Source organism: Ramularia collo-cygni, assembly GCF_900074925.1.
Source record: "Ramularia collo-cygni strain URUG2 genome assembly, contig: RCC_scaffold06, whole genome shotgun sequence".
Classification (NCBI taxonomy): domain Eukaryota; kingdom Fungi; phylum Ascomycota; class Dothideomycetes; order Mycosphaerellales; family Mycosphaerellaceae; genus Ramularia; species Ramularia collo-cygni.
This window is the reverse complement of record NW_019716260.1, coordinates 1,209,895-1,224,101: the sequence shown is the minus strand read 5'-3', so window position 1 is coordinate 1,224,101 and position 14,207 is coordinate 1,209,895. Positions and strand designations below refer to the sequence as shown.

At 52.8% G+C, this 14,207-nt stretch overlaps 6 protein-coding genes; 2 read left to right on the top strand and 4 right to left on the bottom strand.

Annotated features, from left to right (window-relative positions):
* Positions 1-208: 208 nt before the first annotated feature.
* RCC_04832 (uncharacterized protein) lies at positions 209-1,071 on the bottom strand (the record flags this gene model as incomplete). XM_023770109.1 has 2 exons in its annotated part: positions 209-925; positions 982-1,071. The coding sequence occupies 2 exons, from the start codon at positions 1,069-1,071 to the stop codon at positions 209-211; spliced, it is 807 nt and encodes a 268-aa protein (XP_023625877.1).
* A 973-nt stretch (positions 1,072-2,044) lies between these two features.
* Positions 2,045-3,878, top strand: RCC_04831 (related to membrane protein; the record flags this gene model as incomplete). XM_023770108.1 has 4 exons in its annotated part: positions 2,045-2,119; positions 2,188-2,400; positions 2,452-3,504; positions 3,558-3,878. 4 exons carry the CDS (start codon positions 2,045-2,047, stop codon positions 3,876-3,878), a joined length of 1,662 nt encoding a protein of 553 aa, XP_023625876.1.
* A 368-nt stretch (positions 3,879-4,246) lies between these two features.
* On the bottom strand, positions 4,247-5,832 carry RCC_04830 (probable translation elongation factor eEF-1, gamma chain; the record flags this gene model as incomplete). XM_023770107.1 has 4 exons in its annotated part: positions 4,247-4,682; positions 4,735-5,326; positions 5,540-5,711; positions 5,785-5,832. The coding sequence occupies 4 exons, from the start codon at positions 5,830-5,832 to the stop codon at positions 4,247-4,249; spliced, it is 1,248 nt and encodes a 415-aa protein (XP_023625875.1).
* A 220-nt stretch (positions 5,833-6,052) lies between these two features.
* Positions 6,053-7,136, top strand: RCC_04829 (related to 40S ribosomal protein S9, mitochondrial precursor; the record flags this gene model as incomplete). XM_023770106.1 has 2 exons in its annotated part: positions 6,053-6,992; positions 7,045-7,136. The coding sequence occupies 2 exons, from the start codon at positions 6,053-6,055 to the stop codon at positions 7,134-7,136; spliced, it is 1,032 nt and encodes a 343-aa protein (XP_023625874.1).
* Positions 7,137-8,182: 1,046 nt separating this feature from the next.
* Positions 8,183-9,919, bottom strand: RCC_04828 (uncharacterized protein; the record flags this gene model as incomplete). XM_023770105.1 has 3 exons in its annotated part: positions 8,183-9,070; positions 9,121-9,771; positions 9,827-9,919. The coding sequence occupies 3 exons, from the start codon at positions 9,917-9,919 to the stop codon at positions 8,183-8,185; spliced, it is 1,632 nt and encodes a 543-aa protein (XP_023625873.1).
* Positions 9,920-11,283: 1,364 nt separating this feature from the next.
* RCC_04827 (uncharacterized protein) lies at positions 11,284-13,040 on the bottom strand (the record flags this gene model as incomplete). XM_023770104.1 has 4 exons in its annotated part: positions 11,284-11,436; positions 11,489-12,089; positions 12,145-12,602; positions 12,657-13,040. The coding sequence occupies 4 exons, from the start codon at positions 13,038-13,040 to the stop codon at positions 11,284-11,286; spliced, it is 1,596 nt and encodes a 531-aa protein (XP_023625872.1).
* Between the last annotated feature and the right edge of the window lie 1,167 nt (positions 13,041-14,207).

Sequence of the window (14,207 nt, the reverse complement as noted above, 5' to 3'; positions counted from 1 at the left end):
TGAGAAGATTGAGACACTCTTAAGACCTTGATGCTCATGCCATGCGATTAATAATTGTATTCATGCTTATAACTTCCATTTCGCCACGCTGTGATTCCGAGAAAGGGTATCAAAATCATTGCTCCACTCCAAGCCATTCCATGTAATCCCAAAACTGTTGTAAACGTCTCCCGCTTGCAGACTAGCAGCAATACAGAGTACTACCCTTCTATCTCCTTGGAGGCTGGGTCCTGCTTCCACCGCTGGAATGTACACCAGCACGCTCTCCACCTCTGCGCTCCTCGGTAGCATAAGCCGGACGAGGTTCATGAAAGCCATCGACTCTCGACGGTGGTGCTCCCGCGGAATGATATCTGTCATCCTCCACATCACTGTCTTCAAAGACCGTAGCCGGTGGGGGGTCATTGGGCATGTAAATCCCCGACTTGCGATTCGTCTTCCGCCTCTCCTTATCCACACCCACGAAATCCCTATCGTCAAACTTGAGATTCGAAGGTTTGTATTTATTATCCAGATGCTCCTCCAACAATCTGAGATTCTTTGTGTTGGCTTTGAACGCCGCGTCCGCGAGATCACCGATGAATGGCACGAGACCGACGAGGAAATCGATCGCGACGTTGATCAGCATGCGGACTACCAAGGTCGTGTCGATTCCACCGTCGAGCTTGCGGGTTTTTCGCACGAGGAGTAGGGCCAGAGCGGCGCCGATTGCGTCTCCGATGGCGGGAACGATGCCGATGACGGATTCCCAGCCGAAACGCATGCCGAAGAGGGAGAAGAGGGAGCAATCGAGGTGGTAGGCGTTTTTGCGGAAGGAGGCGAGGATCATGGCGTCGTTTTCGGGRATGTAGGAGGGGATTTGCTTCTTGACCTTCTTGAGTTTGCCTGGTTTGCGCGGGTCTTCGACCATGGCGAAGTATGGGTCCTGGAGGGCATGTCGTGTCAGTGGGGAGATGGTGGGATTCCTGTCATTCTCCTTACCTGTCCACCCGTGGGCTTCTTGCTCTCGTACTTTGCCATTTGCTTCTTAAGCAGCTTGTTGGCTGCATATTTGCCCACTGCTCCGGCCATGATTGCGTGTTGTTACTTTGACTTCTTCGCTGGGAGTATGATGATGATGAATACCTTCGACGGTCGAATGGTGGGTCTCGTCGATATAAAAGATTTCAAGCGTTGTTGCCAACAATAGCCAGCGGTCGGTGGTTGGTATGCTGGGCGCAGACGCGAGAAATGTGAAACGTCAGTCGGCGGCAAGACAGCTGACTGCAAACGTCGAATGATTTGGCTGGAACAGGCGCTGGGGGGCTGTCTACTTGGCTTATTTATGCGCTACAGTAGAGCTTTGCCTATGTTTCAACTTGGTCTGCTTCGCCTGGCCAGAAAAAGGCTGGAAAACGCATCATCATCATCGTTGTCGCGTGTTGCCGCATCGATCTTGTTTTCTCCCAAACCTTCCTGCTGGCTTGATCGACGGTGAGTGTTTGTTGACGATCCAGTCGTTTGGAAATGACATGCTGCAGCTATTGAGATGGCACTGAACAGCGAGAATTCAATAGCATCCCAATCCATCGACCGCCACAGTCTACACTGCATACTGTACATTGTCGTGGAAGAACAGTCCATTGCCCATCTGCAATCGATCGGCAATGCCGCGGTAGAGGTAGCTTACGCCACTGTGGCGAGTGTATGTGGCAGTGCAAGCCCACTTACTGCACGTACGTGTAAGCTCTGGACTCCCTGGCCCTTGCCATGTGAAGGTACGGTAGAGGTGAGGTCCTGTTTGTCGCCGATCATCTTTGGGGTCCACAGCATTGGTTCGCATACGCACAGCACTCTCCGCCTGCATCTAGCAATCCACCGGATCTTTCCATCTCCAAACGACTTGACCCAGGCACAYCTCAATACCAAGGCGGGAGCCTCCGTGATCTTTCCCTGTTCTGCCCATCTTGACAGCACTCCTGAAGTCCACAGAGGTTTCCGGAACATCAGAAACCAGGAACCACATCGCGTTCCAGCGAAAAGAGAAAAGAGCAGCGCGGGGACAATGAGGGGATGGGTGCGATTGGCGGCATGCTCGCTGCTGCAGTTGACGGCTGTATGGGCTGCGGAATTGAAGATCGTACGTGGCATAAACATCAACAACCCAATAATATAGATGAGACGGAAAACTGAACATGGTGACAACAGGACAACACGGATAAGTCCAGGCAGGTATGCTCGGGCATGTACAGTCGCAAGTCGTGGGGCGGTGATGTCGATCCCTTCATCCTGGTCAAGTTCATCAAACCAGATGACATTCCTGAGGAGGAGGATCCGATTGTCAGTCTGGTCATTTTCGAGTGGACTGATAGACCGCTCATCGGAGCAGAAGTTCCCACTTCGGACGGAGAGGGCACAAGGGTGGGTGCGGAATATTCACTCACTCCTCCTATAATGCTGACATGCTTCTAGACTGAGTATCTCTGTGACGAAGGGGCTCGCGACGCGAAACTATGTGACGAGGCCGATCTAGGAGCTTTCATCCTCAAAGCGAATGCCACCGAAAAGTCCAAATCCCTCATAAGGACAGAGGCGATTCATCTCAAGGACCCGGGTGCCATCAACTATCCCGTCAAGAGAACTGGTTATTACTGCATCAGCACTGCACAATGGAGTGCGGCAGGCTACGAGGGTGTTGCCGAATTCCGCAATGCTTTTGGTGAGCTCCCGGCCGCTCAGATCGCCAAGTTACCCTTCTATGCTATTGCAACACTCGTCTATGCTTTGTTGGCCATTGGCTGGGGTATCCTCTACTGGATGCATCGACGGGACATTCTCGCCGTGCAGAACTACATCACCGCGATCTTGGTCTTCCTCGTTGTTGAGATGTTTATGACATGGCTCTTCTACGACTACCAAAACCGTCATGGCCTCAACGTCGGCGCTAAAGCTCTTTTGATCGTTGTCTCCATCCTGAGCGCAGCAAGGAACTCCTTCTCCTTCTTCCTGCTCCTGATTGTATGCATGGGCTATGGTGTGGTGAAGCATACTCTAGGAAAGACAATGTGGTGGGTTCGCGCTCTGGGCGGCGCACACTTTATCTTCGGCGTCATCTACGCAGTCGCCTCTTTATCCGTCACTCCGGAGAATGCTGGTCCCCTGGTCCTCCTGGTCGTCATGCCTCTGGCGGGCACGCTCACAGCTTTCTACATCTGGACACTCAACTCCCTGAACTACACGATGAAGGATCTTGTCGAGCGCAAACAGCATGTCAAGGCAGGCATGTACCGCAAGCTCTGGTGGGCAATCTTGGCCAGCATCATCGTCATCTTCGCCTTCTTCTTCGTAAACTCATGGACCTTTGCCGGTGGTAGCTCTGCAGCGGACTTTGTCCCCAACCACTGGCAGACCAGATGGTTCATCTTGGACGGATGGCTTAACTTGGTGTATTTCGCGGACGTAGTCTTCATCGCATACGTATGGCGACCGACACCCAACAATAGGCGATTCGCCATGTCAGACGAGGTACGTCCAGAACCGCAAATTCCTCTTTCCCGGCCACTAACATCCTGTTACAGATCGCACAAGACGACGACGGTTTCGAAATCGCTTCCATCCGTGACTCCATGGACATGGACGATGACCTCGAAGCAGTCGGAGGCTCCAAGCAGCCTCCACCATATGATGCACCACGTAGTGGCGATGCTTCKCGGAGTGCAAATCCGATGAGAGATGCATCTCCTTTACCTGCTCCCCAGCCTACGAAGCCCTCACATCTCCCTCGTGAGAGTTTAGATCGCGAGACGATTTTCGCGCTAGGTGATGAAGGTGGTTTTACAGATGATGAGGATGATGATGATGTAGGAGAGTCGAAACGATTGACTAGAAAGAGTGATTAAGGGGAACAAGAGCTTGCCTGGAATGTATAACAATTATTTWGCCGCGAAGCCGTCAACATCATTGTGAGCTACTTTGTGAAAGTGTACATTGTTCGGATGCAAAGGGGCTTGCATCAGGTTCGCGGTCAAGCTTCCATATCTTCTACCACACGTCACATCGCTGTTTGAGTGTTCACGCTTCGACAGCAATGCGAGAATTCTTCGGCGGGGAGCCTCGGACGGCATTAAGCAGGCAATGGTATCTTTTATTCTGCTCTCATCTCTAGTCACGCTCGAAGGAGTGCCCTCTGTAAGGTGCTACCGGACATCAAGCTTTTCCACATAATCATGCATCATCAGAACCACAAAATCTTCAATAGACCGCACATCTACTTGAAGACCTTGCCGTCGGCCCACTCGTAAGGCTTGCCGTTGACCTCGATTGGCTTGTCCCACGCCCACTGGTCGTTGACAAACTCGCGGTCCTCCTCCTTGGTAGGGTCGAGCTTGGTGAACTCGTAGCTCTCGTAGTCGGGAGCGACGTCAAAGGCGGGGAGAGCCTCCTGGCCACGAACGACAAACGCACCCTTAATGACGCTGTCGTTGGCGACGCCGTAGACGGACGCGGCACCWAAGAGGTACTTGCGGCTGCCCTCGAGGCGGGCGAAGAAACCACCGATGAGGTTGGAGGTCATGAAGGTCATGGTGAGCTCATCGTTGTACTTGTAGTCGACCTTGTAGATGGAGTACTCGTCGAACTTGCAGTTCTCCCAGAACCATGGAAGGGCGACCTCGCGGGTCTCCTCGTTGGAGTATTTGCGCTTCCTGAAGGGTTGTTAGCGATGCGGAACGTGGAGCAGGTGGTGTTTTGACTCACCAGTCATCAAGAACAAAGGTGGCCTTTGGCAGAGCCTCAAGCGGGTGCTTGGCCTTTGGCTGCGCTGGTGCCTCGTCCTCCTCCTCGTCGTCCTTTTCAACCGCCTTGGGCTTCTTCTCCTGCTTCTTTGGCTCGGCCTTTGGCTTCTCCTCCTTCTTTGGTGGGGTGTAGACAACAGCCTTCTCGATGAGTGTGGGCTTGCCAGCGACGGCGGTGAAGATGTCCTGGTTGGCGATGGTCTCGAACCAGCGAGTTGTGTTGGGGTATTGAGCGCGGAACTCCTTGTCGAAGACGGTCTGGTAGCCACGGGCAGCAATGCCAGCGGTGTAGAGATCGGCGAGGGTGAGGCGCTCGCCGACGAGGTATGTGTTTACGAGGAGGTGGTCCTCGAGGACCTTCAGGCTGTTCTGGGTGCGCTTCTGAGCGTCATCGACGTTCTTCTTGTTGTATGGGTCCTTGCCAATGAGCGGGCGGAACCAGCCTGCGACGGAGGGAAGGAACTCGGAGGTAGCGAAGGAGGTCCACTTGAGGATGGATGCGTAGTCCTGCTTGGTCTTTCCGAGGAGGGTCGTCTTCTCGTTCTGGGATGTGACTGTTGGCGGGATGTTAGTCGTGCGCGAAAACAGAGCATGTCGTTGCGATGGAAGCTGTGTTTGGAGGGGTTGCAGATCAGAGTGTGAATACGTTCTCAACAGTAGTCTTCAGACAGGGATAACTGAATATTGATCTATCATCATTGCATTGGGGGAAATGGTGGGGAATTGGAGTGCGCAAGGTGTGTCGATGTGTGTGTGTCTTGACTCACTGTAGACGGCAATGGCCAGGGACTCGGTCAGGGTGTATCCATCCGCGCCAACAAACACAGGAATCTTTCCGAGCGAGTTGATCTTGCGGAAGTCCTCGCTGAGGGCTGGGCCGGGCTCAGTCTTGACCAGCTCAATGTCGAGGCCATTGGCTTTGGCGACGGCGAGAATGGCCTACAAAAGGTTGTCAGAGGTGTTTGTGGTTGGGATGGATTGACTGCGCAGAGGCGGTTTCGATGCAACATACCGTGGTGCGAGGGTTGCCCTCGTAGGAGTAGATCTTTCCAAACGACATGATTGTGAGTTGTGCGTGTGGTGGTGTGTTGGTGTTGGATACTGTGAAATTCTTCATGAATTGCGGGCAGGTTCTTGCTCATCTTTCTGTTTCCACGTGAGCAAATGTACACCCGTCGCGGTACTTCTGGTCATTGGGAGGAAATGATGCCCAGCGCAGCTTCGAAGATCTGTTTCTCAGTGCCATTGATCGATCCATCCCATCCCATCTGAGAGGTGCGATGGAGCGCACAATCACCCGCAGTGGCCTCAGCAGGGTTGCTGTCGTCTGCCAGCACCCTGCCAAACGACGCGCCTTTCACACTACCCGTCGACAGCTGGCCACGCCCGCGGACCAAGACACCGGAGCCATTCGTGCAGCGCGGCCCATCCGCTTCGCCTCGGATAATAACCAATTCGCTCGCACTYGTCCACAGGCACACTTCCTCCCCAATCAGGAACGATCGCAATTCCGCCGTGATGGAGGGGGTGGAGGTGGAAGGGACGGCGGCGATCGAGAGTCCGCGGGCCGCCAGTTGCTCCGCCGGGTGCGCATTGTACCAGAGTCGCCATCGTACTTCACGGCCACTCCCAGATATGTCGACGACTTGCTGCTTCTCTCGTCCCTCCTCCGCAAGCATCAGACCCTGCCCCGACTTCCACCAGGAGAGGCGCCGCGTGTCGCCTGGAAGACAATTTCGCAGTACAAAGTGGAGGTGGCAGAGCCCGTACGATCGAAAGGGTATAATATGCTTCTTGCGGTGCTGAAGCGGTTGAACTACATTCATCCTTCCCTCATTCCCGAGGAAGTGACGCAGGCGTTGGAGAAGTTCAAGAGGCTAGTACAGCCTCATTTGAACCAGCCCAAGCCCATCATTGTGGATGCGAGTGGTCGAGCACGTGCGGTTGGAAGGAGAAAGTCTAGCCACGCGGCTGTCTTTGTGGTCGAGGGAGAAGGCGAGTGCTTGATCAATGGACGATCATTGACAGACTACTTTGGTCGCATGCACGATAGGGAGAGCGCCGTGTGGGCATTAAAGGCTACACAGCGGTTGGACAAGTACAATGTCTGGGCAATGGTCAAGGGTGGTGGTACAACAGGCCAGGCAGAAGCAATCACTCTGGGCGTTGCGAGGGCCTTGATGGCCCATGAGCCGGACCTGAGGCCCGCTCTCAGGAGAGGTGAGTTTATATGCTTGTTGCATCCTTCTGACAATGCTGACATCCAATTTAGCTGGCTGTCTCACTCGTGATCCACGAAAGGTGGAGAGGAAGAAGCCTGGCAAGCTCAAGGCCCGTAAGATGCCTGCTTGGGTCAAGCGTTAAGTGTATGGTCATATCTTCAATTGTACAAAATACCCACGATGCTGTGGCGTACCTGCCGCTCATCACGCTTTCATTTCTCCATGAACTGGCCAGCGACTCTCGGGCGAACTTCGTGTCGGATGTCATGTACACAAAATGTCGCCAGTCCGCGGATATATTGAGAGGTGAAAATCACATGCAAAACACCCAAAATATGAGTGTCTCGTTTATAGCGCGCGACCGCGACCGCGCCTTCCCAGTCGAAAGCCTCTTCTTACTTTCCATTTCTCAGGCTCAACAGCTACAACATCAATCAACCAGGAAATAGCGCAAAGACTCCACCATCACCAACACCATCTCATCCCCATCATCATCAGCAAGGAAGAATCAAGAATCAAGCATGTTCCGCCAAATCCTTACGCTCTTCGCACTCATCTACCTTCTCAAAGCCATTTGCCCTGCAGGGATGAGTTTTTGTTTCCATCGCGGTGGAGAGCAGAGCTGGTGTTTACACCTCGATTATTATCTTGCAGCCGACAAAAAACACAATTCGACGGAACAGGGACTGCAGATGGAGGAGCTGATTCGGCGGGTCTGTCTTGAGRGGCTGGAGGATGAAGATGGGAATGAGGATGCAGTGCTGAGTCGCCAATATGCAGCTTGGCTGGCGCGGACTGGTGTAAGTGGGAATGGGGTGGAGGACTGGAAAGTTTGAGAGAGCGGTTTTGGATGGTGAGAGGAAGGGTGGGAGGTCTGTGGAGGTGTTTCGAGTGCTTGTATGGATGAGGTGCTTGGAAGCAGGGAAGAAGAATAGGCCATCAGCACAAGAATGCTTTGGTGGAGGTTCTTGAAGCACTGGGTCTGAAAAATTGACGCCGAGAACAGAACGCAATCCTGACAACCTTTCCTTGAATGGAGGCTTTTCTCGCGGACGTGGATTCACAATCAAGTCGTCTCGAAACAGACTATTGCAGATTCAATGTCCATTGCGACAAAGATATGGATATGGATATGGATTTGGACAACTCAAAATCGTTTCATTCATGTACATCATGCCAAGCTCATCATCATGAAATACTAGGATAGCACCCATACCTCGCATCACTCTTATCCCATCCAATACATCCCCAACACGTCAAAACATTCTTCGGATCCACACTTTGCTTCAAACTCAACAGCCGATCATAATTAGCCTGTCCCCAATAACTATCAATGGGCTCCGGCTCATAAATATCAGCTTCGTTCTGGTATGCTCCAGAATTAGGAGCCACATCCCTCAAAACTTGCGCTGCAGCATTCGCGGTCTTGAAGGCATTGGAAATGGTCTGAGCATCCGCGTCGTTGGCAAATCCCGCTCCCAATACAACGTGCCAGGCGGCACCGTTATCGCCATACCATGCGGGTGTCAAAGCAGAGGAGCCGTCGCCCGCATAACTACTTGGAGTCGTCAAAAGGATTTGGAAGGGCGCCCCATAGGTMAACGCGCGGAGATCGAGTGGGTTTGCTGCGGTGAGCGGTACGACCATGTTGAGAGCCTTCTGCATAGCGGCCGCGACGGATTTCTGGCCAGCAGCAGTCTTGAGCATTCCTCGAGGGATGAATCTTGAACCGATGGCGACTCCCAATCCGACGTGCTCTTGGTTGGGACTGATGTATTTCTCGTAGGCTGTGTAGAAGGATGTCTCGGAGTTGACCTCGTTGTTCAGCGGCAGTTGACCGAGACTGGCGACGTAGTCTGTGAGTGGCTTCATTGAGGCTACTGCCTCTGCGTGGCTGAGTTTTGGGGTCATCAAGATCAATCCACTGACAAGCTTGCCTTGCGCGCCAGGAGCGATATAGCCGCCCCACCCCTCTGAGGCCCATTTGTCTCCGTTCTCGGTGCAGAGTCTAATGAGCTTGTTGACGGAGTCAAGGTCCGCTGACAAGAAACGGATGTATGCGACTTCCAGGTCCAACTAATGAAGGTGTCAGCTAAATCAACGCTGCGAGAGATTGGAAAACTTACTCGAGGGTGAGCTCGTGTTGTCATTTCCATGTTGACACCGAATGTAGATCCGCCACCACCGCGTAGCGCAAAGAACAAGTCCTGGTTCTGGCACCTGTTCGCCGTGACATATGTGCCATTGGGAAGGACTGTGCGGATCTGCATCACGTTGTCCACTCCAAGACCAAGTGTGTTCGAAAGAGCACCATGTCCACCTCCACTAATCCATCCGCCCACCGGTCCGACCGTCTTGGAACTTCCTCCTACCACAGTGATGTTGTTGGCCTCTGCAAATTCGTACAGGCCGCCGAAGCCTTGTCCTGCTCCAAGCGTTACAGCGTCCCCTGCGGGAGATGAGCAGCCTTCAGGGGTGAAGTCTCGTGTCAGCTTGATCGCAGGCTGTACGTTGTGGGTCCAAAGTCCAAGAGCATTGGGTCCACTCGATCGACCCTTGTAATCGTGACCACTGTTCTTGATGACCAGAGGCACGCCAGTCGAATCTGCGAACTTCAGTGCAGCTTGCACATCCGAGACTTGTCGCACGTCGATGTAATATGTGGGCACGCTGCCTTGCAAGCAATTCTTGGRCGCGGAGTAGTAGGTCGGGTCCGAAGGAGAATTGTAGTTGAGGCCGCAACTCTGTGCTTTGGCCTGGCATGTTGCCCAATTTGTCTAACCATCTATGTCAGTCTGAATGGCGGCAGCAAAGTGGCTTGAGGAGACAAACGTTTACGAAACCTCCATAGTAGCCTGCAATCGCTATTTCGTCCACGTATCCGTCCTGGACAGCTTTGCATTGCGCAGTGTCTGGTTTATTCATGGCACCATTATAGTATGAGTAGCATGGCTTCGACATCGGTGTCCCTTGATGTAATCTTCCATCGACTGATTGGTTTAGGGAAGCCCATTGTTCTGTTGTTATACTTGAAATTGGTGTTGATGCCCTCGCATCTAGGGGAGAAGCCGCCACAGATGTAATGACTGCGAACAGGGTTGAAGCATGACGGAAAGCCATGTTGTAGAGAAGGTGGTGCGGTGAGCAAAAGATGCATACGATCGTATGGACTATATTGTCTTATAGCCACCCAGATGTTGGGTCACGCTCCGGGTGCGGAGACTCTCGTTTCAGCACGAGCGACAGCTGCAGCCCTACTTCACGGCCAGGCGCTCTAGATGGAAGCCTCAATTGTCTAAAGGAGGTGTTACCAACGGTGGCGCTCTACATTGTCGCGATCCGGTCAAGTGTGGTTGTTGCTGCTCAGGAAACCTCGGCCGGTCCTCGCTTTCAACGTTTGATAGGTGCGTCGTGCAGCGAGGCCGGCAGGATAGAACTCCGTACGGCCTCGCATTTAGAGTTACTGCCACGATACGGCAGATGCCCTTCGGGCAGCACCAGATAGACTTTTGCGGAGAGACGAAAGATCTAGGGTCCGCCCAACGCCGCGTGGAATGTAGTAGGTACGCCGAGGCGATGGCCTATGTTCGTGGCGGAAGACATGGTTTTGCTGCAGGACATAGGGATCTAGTCCCAGATATGCATCAAGCTTGTTTTATGCTTCATTCATCATGCTTCGTGATCAACTTGTGGCGCTGTATTTGCGTTGAGCATACCTCGGTCGAATGTTCACAATGCTGTTTCGCGTGACAAAAGGCGGTGATCTTCGGGAAGTGCGAACGCTCTGATTTGCATTCTCCCGTTTGCTGTTGCAAATGCCATGAGGTATCTCGTGGTGGCGCAGTGTCAGTCTACAGAGCTTCTGCGTCGAAAACACGCGTCGGGCGGTTTCCTTGTGATGAATGACGAAGACCTGTTGTTGATGTTGTGAAGTGCAGGGAAAGGAGTGAATACCTGAATCCATGCGTCGATCAATGCACGGACATTAAGATCTACGTAGTCCTTAATAGGTATCCAAATTTACTTTCATTGACTGCATCCCACTATGCATGAATTTATCGACTCTAATTTGAACCGCAGTGCAGTTGCTAGAAGTTTAACTGGTTCACGGGCTTGATCACAAGTCTATACCACGCGGAGAGTCAGTCCGAGTTCATTTCATAGCTACAGTACCAAGTAAAAGTATGAAGATACAATTGACCGGCTCGAAGGATTCCTTCTCCCAACTCTCCTACCATCTCAGACACGCTTTTATTCTCTCCGCATTCCGGCCCATCAGATCTGCACACTCACCAAATGTTGGGCTGCTTCGCCTTGAACGCCGTGCTCATGATACCTCCCGTAGGCTGACCTTGCTTGGCCAACGCAGTCTCAAGACGATAGATCTTCGGCTCGCCAACATACTTCGACTTGAGGAAGCCGGCGGTGATACTTTCAAAGAACTAGGATGGCTGTTAGCTGGTCGGATGACTTCAGAATCGAGAATCCACAAACCTTTCCGAACTTCTCACTGCCCCTAATACCACACTTCCGGGTGGACTCCACATGGGCGACCAAAGGCGCGGCACTCTTGAAGTGTCTGAAGCAACCCTCGCAGCGAAACTTCGTCCGGGTGTGACAGTACTTGATGTGGTTCTCGATATCCGACTGTGAGTCGAAACTGTTACCAAACACGGCATCTTCGCAGGATGGAAATGGACAGAAGTAGGCCTCGTATACGGGATGGCGAAAGCGGGCAATGTCGTAGTCCTCCGAAGTTGGATCCCACCAGGCGATCTTCAGCATGTCTGCACCTGTGTCGGCCTTTGCCTCCTCTGCATGTTGCGCCAATATCGCATCCCAGTCACCGGCCTTGGGTCGCGCCTTAGCTGTCCCCTTCGCGTTCGGGAAGAGAGCGAAGGGCGTCTGACCGGTACTCCAAGCTCCACCGCCGCCGACCACGCTCGGAGTGGTGATTGTAGACTCAGACCTAGCGTCATCTCCGCTCGTCGATACGGCTGAAGATGAAGCCAGACCGGGATAGGACTCCGTGTATACTTTTCGGCCGCCTCCCTGTGCTATTCCATCGGATCTCTTCGTGCTCGTGGCAGTGCTTCTAGATCCGATTGACATCGATCGTAGCGACTCGCTCAGCTGTGCCGGCTCCTGACCGGAAAGGGACGGCCAAGCTTCCCTTTCGTAGCGACTCGCTCAGCTGTGCCGGCTCCTGACCGGAAAGGGACGGCCAAGCTTCCAGGTTTGATTGAGTGTGCAGGTCAATGAGGTCCTTTTCAGCTTCCATGGGTTTGTAGCCGCCCATTTGAGCTTCGTCTTGCTGATCCATGAGCGAAACACCGCCAAAATCTTGGTCCAGCGTCTCGCCGCCATCGGTAATGTTTTCTGGAATTGAGACTCCATACTTGCCGCTGAGCAATCTAGGAGGATGGAAAGCCCTATCGGGAGCCGCCATGATCTGATCAACAATATGCTTGTGCTGCAGATGATCGTGGAAGACGCGGGCAGAGTAGACATGACAACGGCCTTTCTCGAAGTGCTGGATGAGGTGGCTGGCGCGGATGAATTTGCCTTCACATCCTGGGCAGGTGATGTCCTGGTCTGCGGGATGGGCCTGTGATATTTCTTAGTATTGTGTGAATGGATATGGAGACACAGAGCTGCCCACCATCTGTCGATGCCTCTTCCGTCCACCGAAGCTCTTGAAATCCTCGCCGCAGAATTCACAGGTGATGTGCTTGAGGTCATCATCCAGAGGCTTCACTCTACCCTTCGCCCCTTCGATATAGGGCACCATATTTTCCACTTTGTGTCTGGTGAGATCATCCCAGTCTTCGGCGTCGAAATCACATTTCTTGCAGTAGAAATGTTCCGGGTCGTACTTCTTGTGCTGCTTCATCTCCTCCAAGGTGTCGAAGAAGTGCTGGCAGCCCTCTACGTTGCAGGAAAAACTCTTCTGTTGGTACGGCACGCGAGGTGCGCGGCTGCTGATGAGGGTGGTGTTGGTCGACAATGTCGACCCAGAGGCTTCAGCTCTCACTGTGTTCGCCATGATGATGAACTTGGAAGATGTTGTTGTTGTGTAAGGTGATTGACTGGATTGCGAATGGATGGATGGTGGATGAGATGTTTTGATGTCTGTGACTTCAGCGAGGTTGCTAGCGTGCCTGCCATGTGCCGTACGCATGTGAGGACGGTGCGATACAAGTCGAAGTGAGGACAAGGTTGCTACCTGCTGCTTTAGAGAGAAGATGGCGGAGATGRAATCTGTGTCAAGCGCGCTCATCACAATTCTCCAATATGGGATCCTCACGCAAGGACAACAATGTCTGACTACGAAGGAGGACGCCCGGTTATTTATCCAGCACGAAGCAGATGGAGATGAGAAATATCAACTTAGCTCTCGATTTATAAAGCGAACCGATAAATAACTTTTGACGCCGTCATTTCATGCCACTCACCATGTCGGTCTACTTCGGGGCATGCGAATAGTCCTGGCCAAACAACAGATTTAGGAGGACTGCAGTTTCACAGCATGGGAACACAATCCAGCCTCCTCGACATGTATTCTTCATATGCATCTGATCAACGAAGTGCAGTGATCTTTCCGTTCAGCTCTCCCACACCTCGTTTGCCCTACCGCCACATGGTTAGCCAGATCTTCTCGGTGATGCGCGTTCAAAAGGGAGCTTACTTGAACTTGAGCATGTAATGCAGCGGACTGCTGCTGTTGTGCCAACTCATTTTGGACGCGATTGCGAATGCTTTCCTGGCGCTCTCGCATACAGCGAGGTCGGTTTGGGTGATTGAGAAACTGTTCCCGGCCCAGGAGATTGCCACTGGGACTTCTCACATGCTGGTTCGGTTTGATTTCGTTGGGGTCGATGAGATCATGGAGCGTGACTTTTCGGGGTGGTGGGGGCGGCCGACTAACATTTCGATGGCCATGGATGCTGTGTATGCTGACTGGGATTGCTGCTGGAAGGCGGTCCTCGGATCTGGTAGCGCTCTTGCTGCCGCATGATCCCATTGTAGTGGCGGAGTGGTCTCCGAATTTTGTAGCCTGGAGGTCTTGCTATATTCGAGGTTGCAGACAGTATATATTGTCGAGGTTGCAGGCGGTGTTTTTATTGGGTCATTGGCGAGTTCCATTCATCTGATCGGCCCACTTCGCGCTTCGGCTCAGGGCAAACATATTCACTGCTTGCTGTGGAGATAA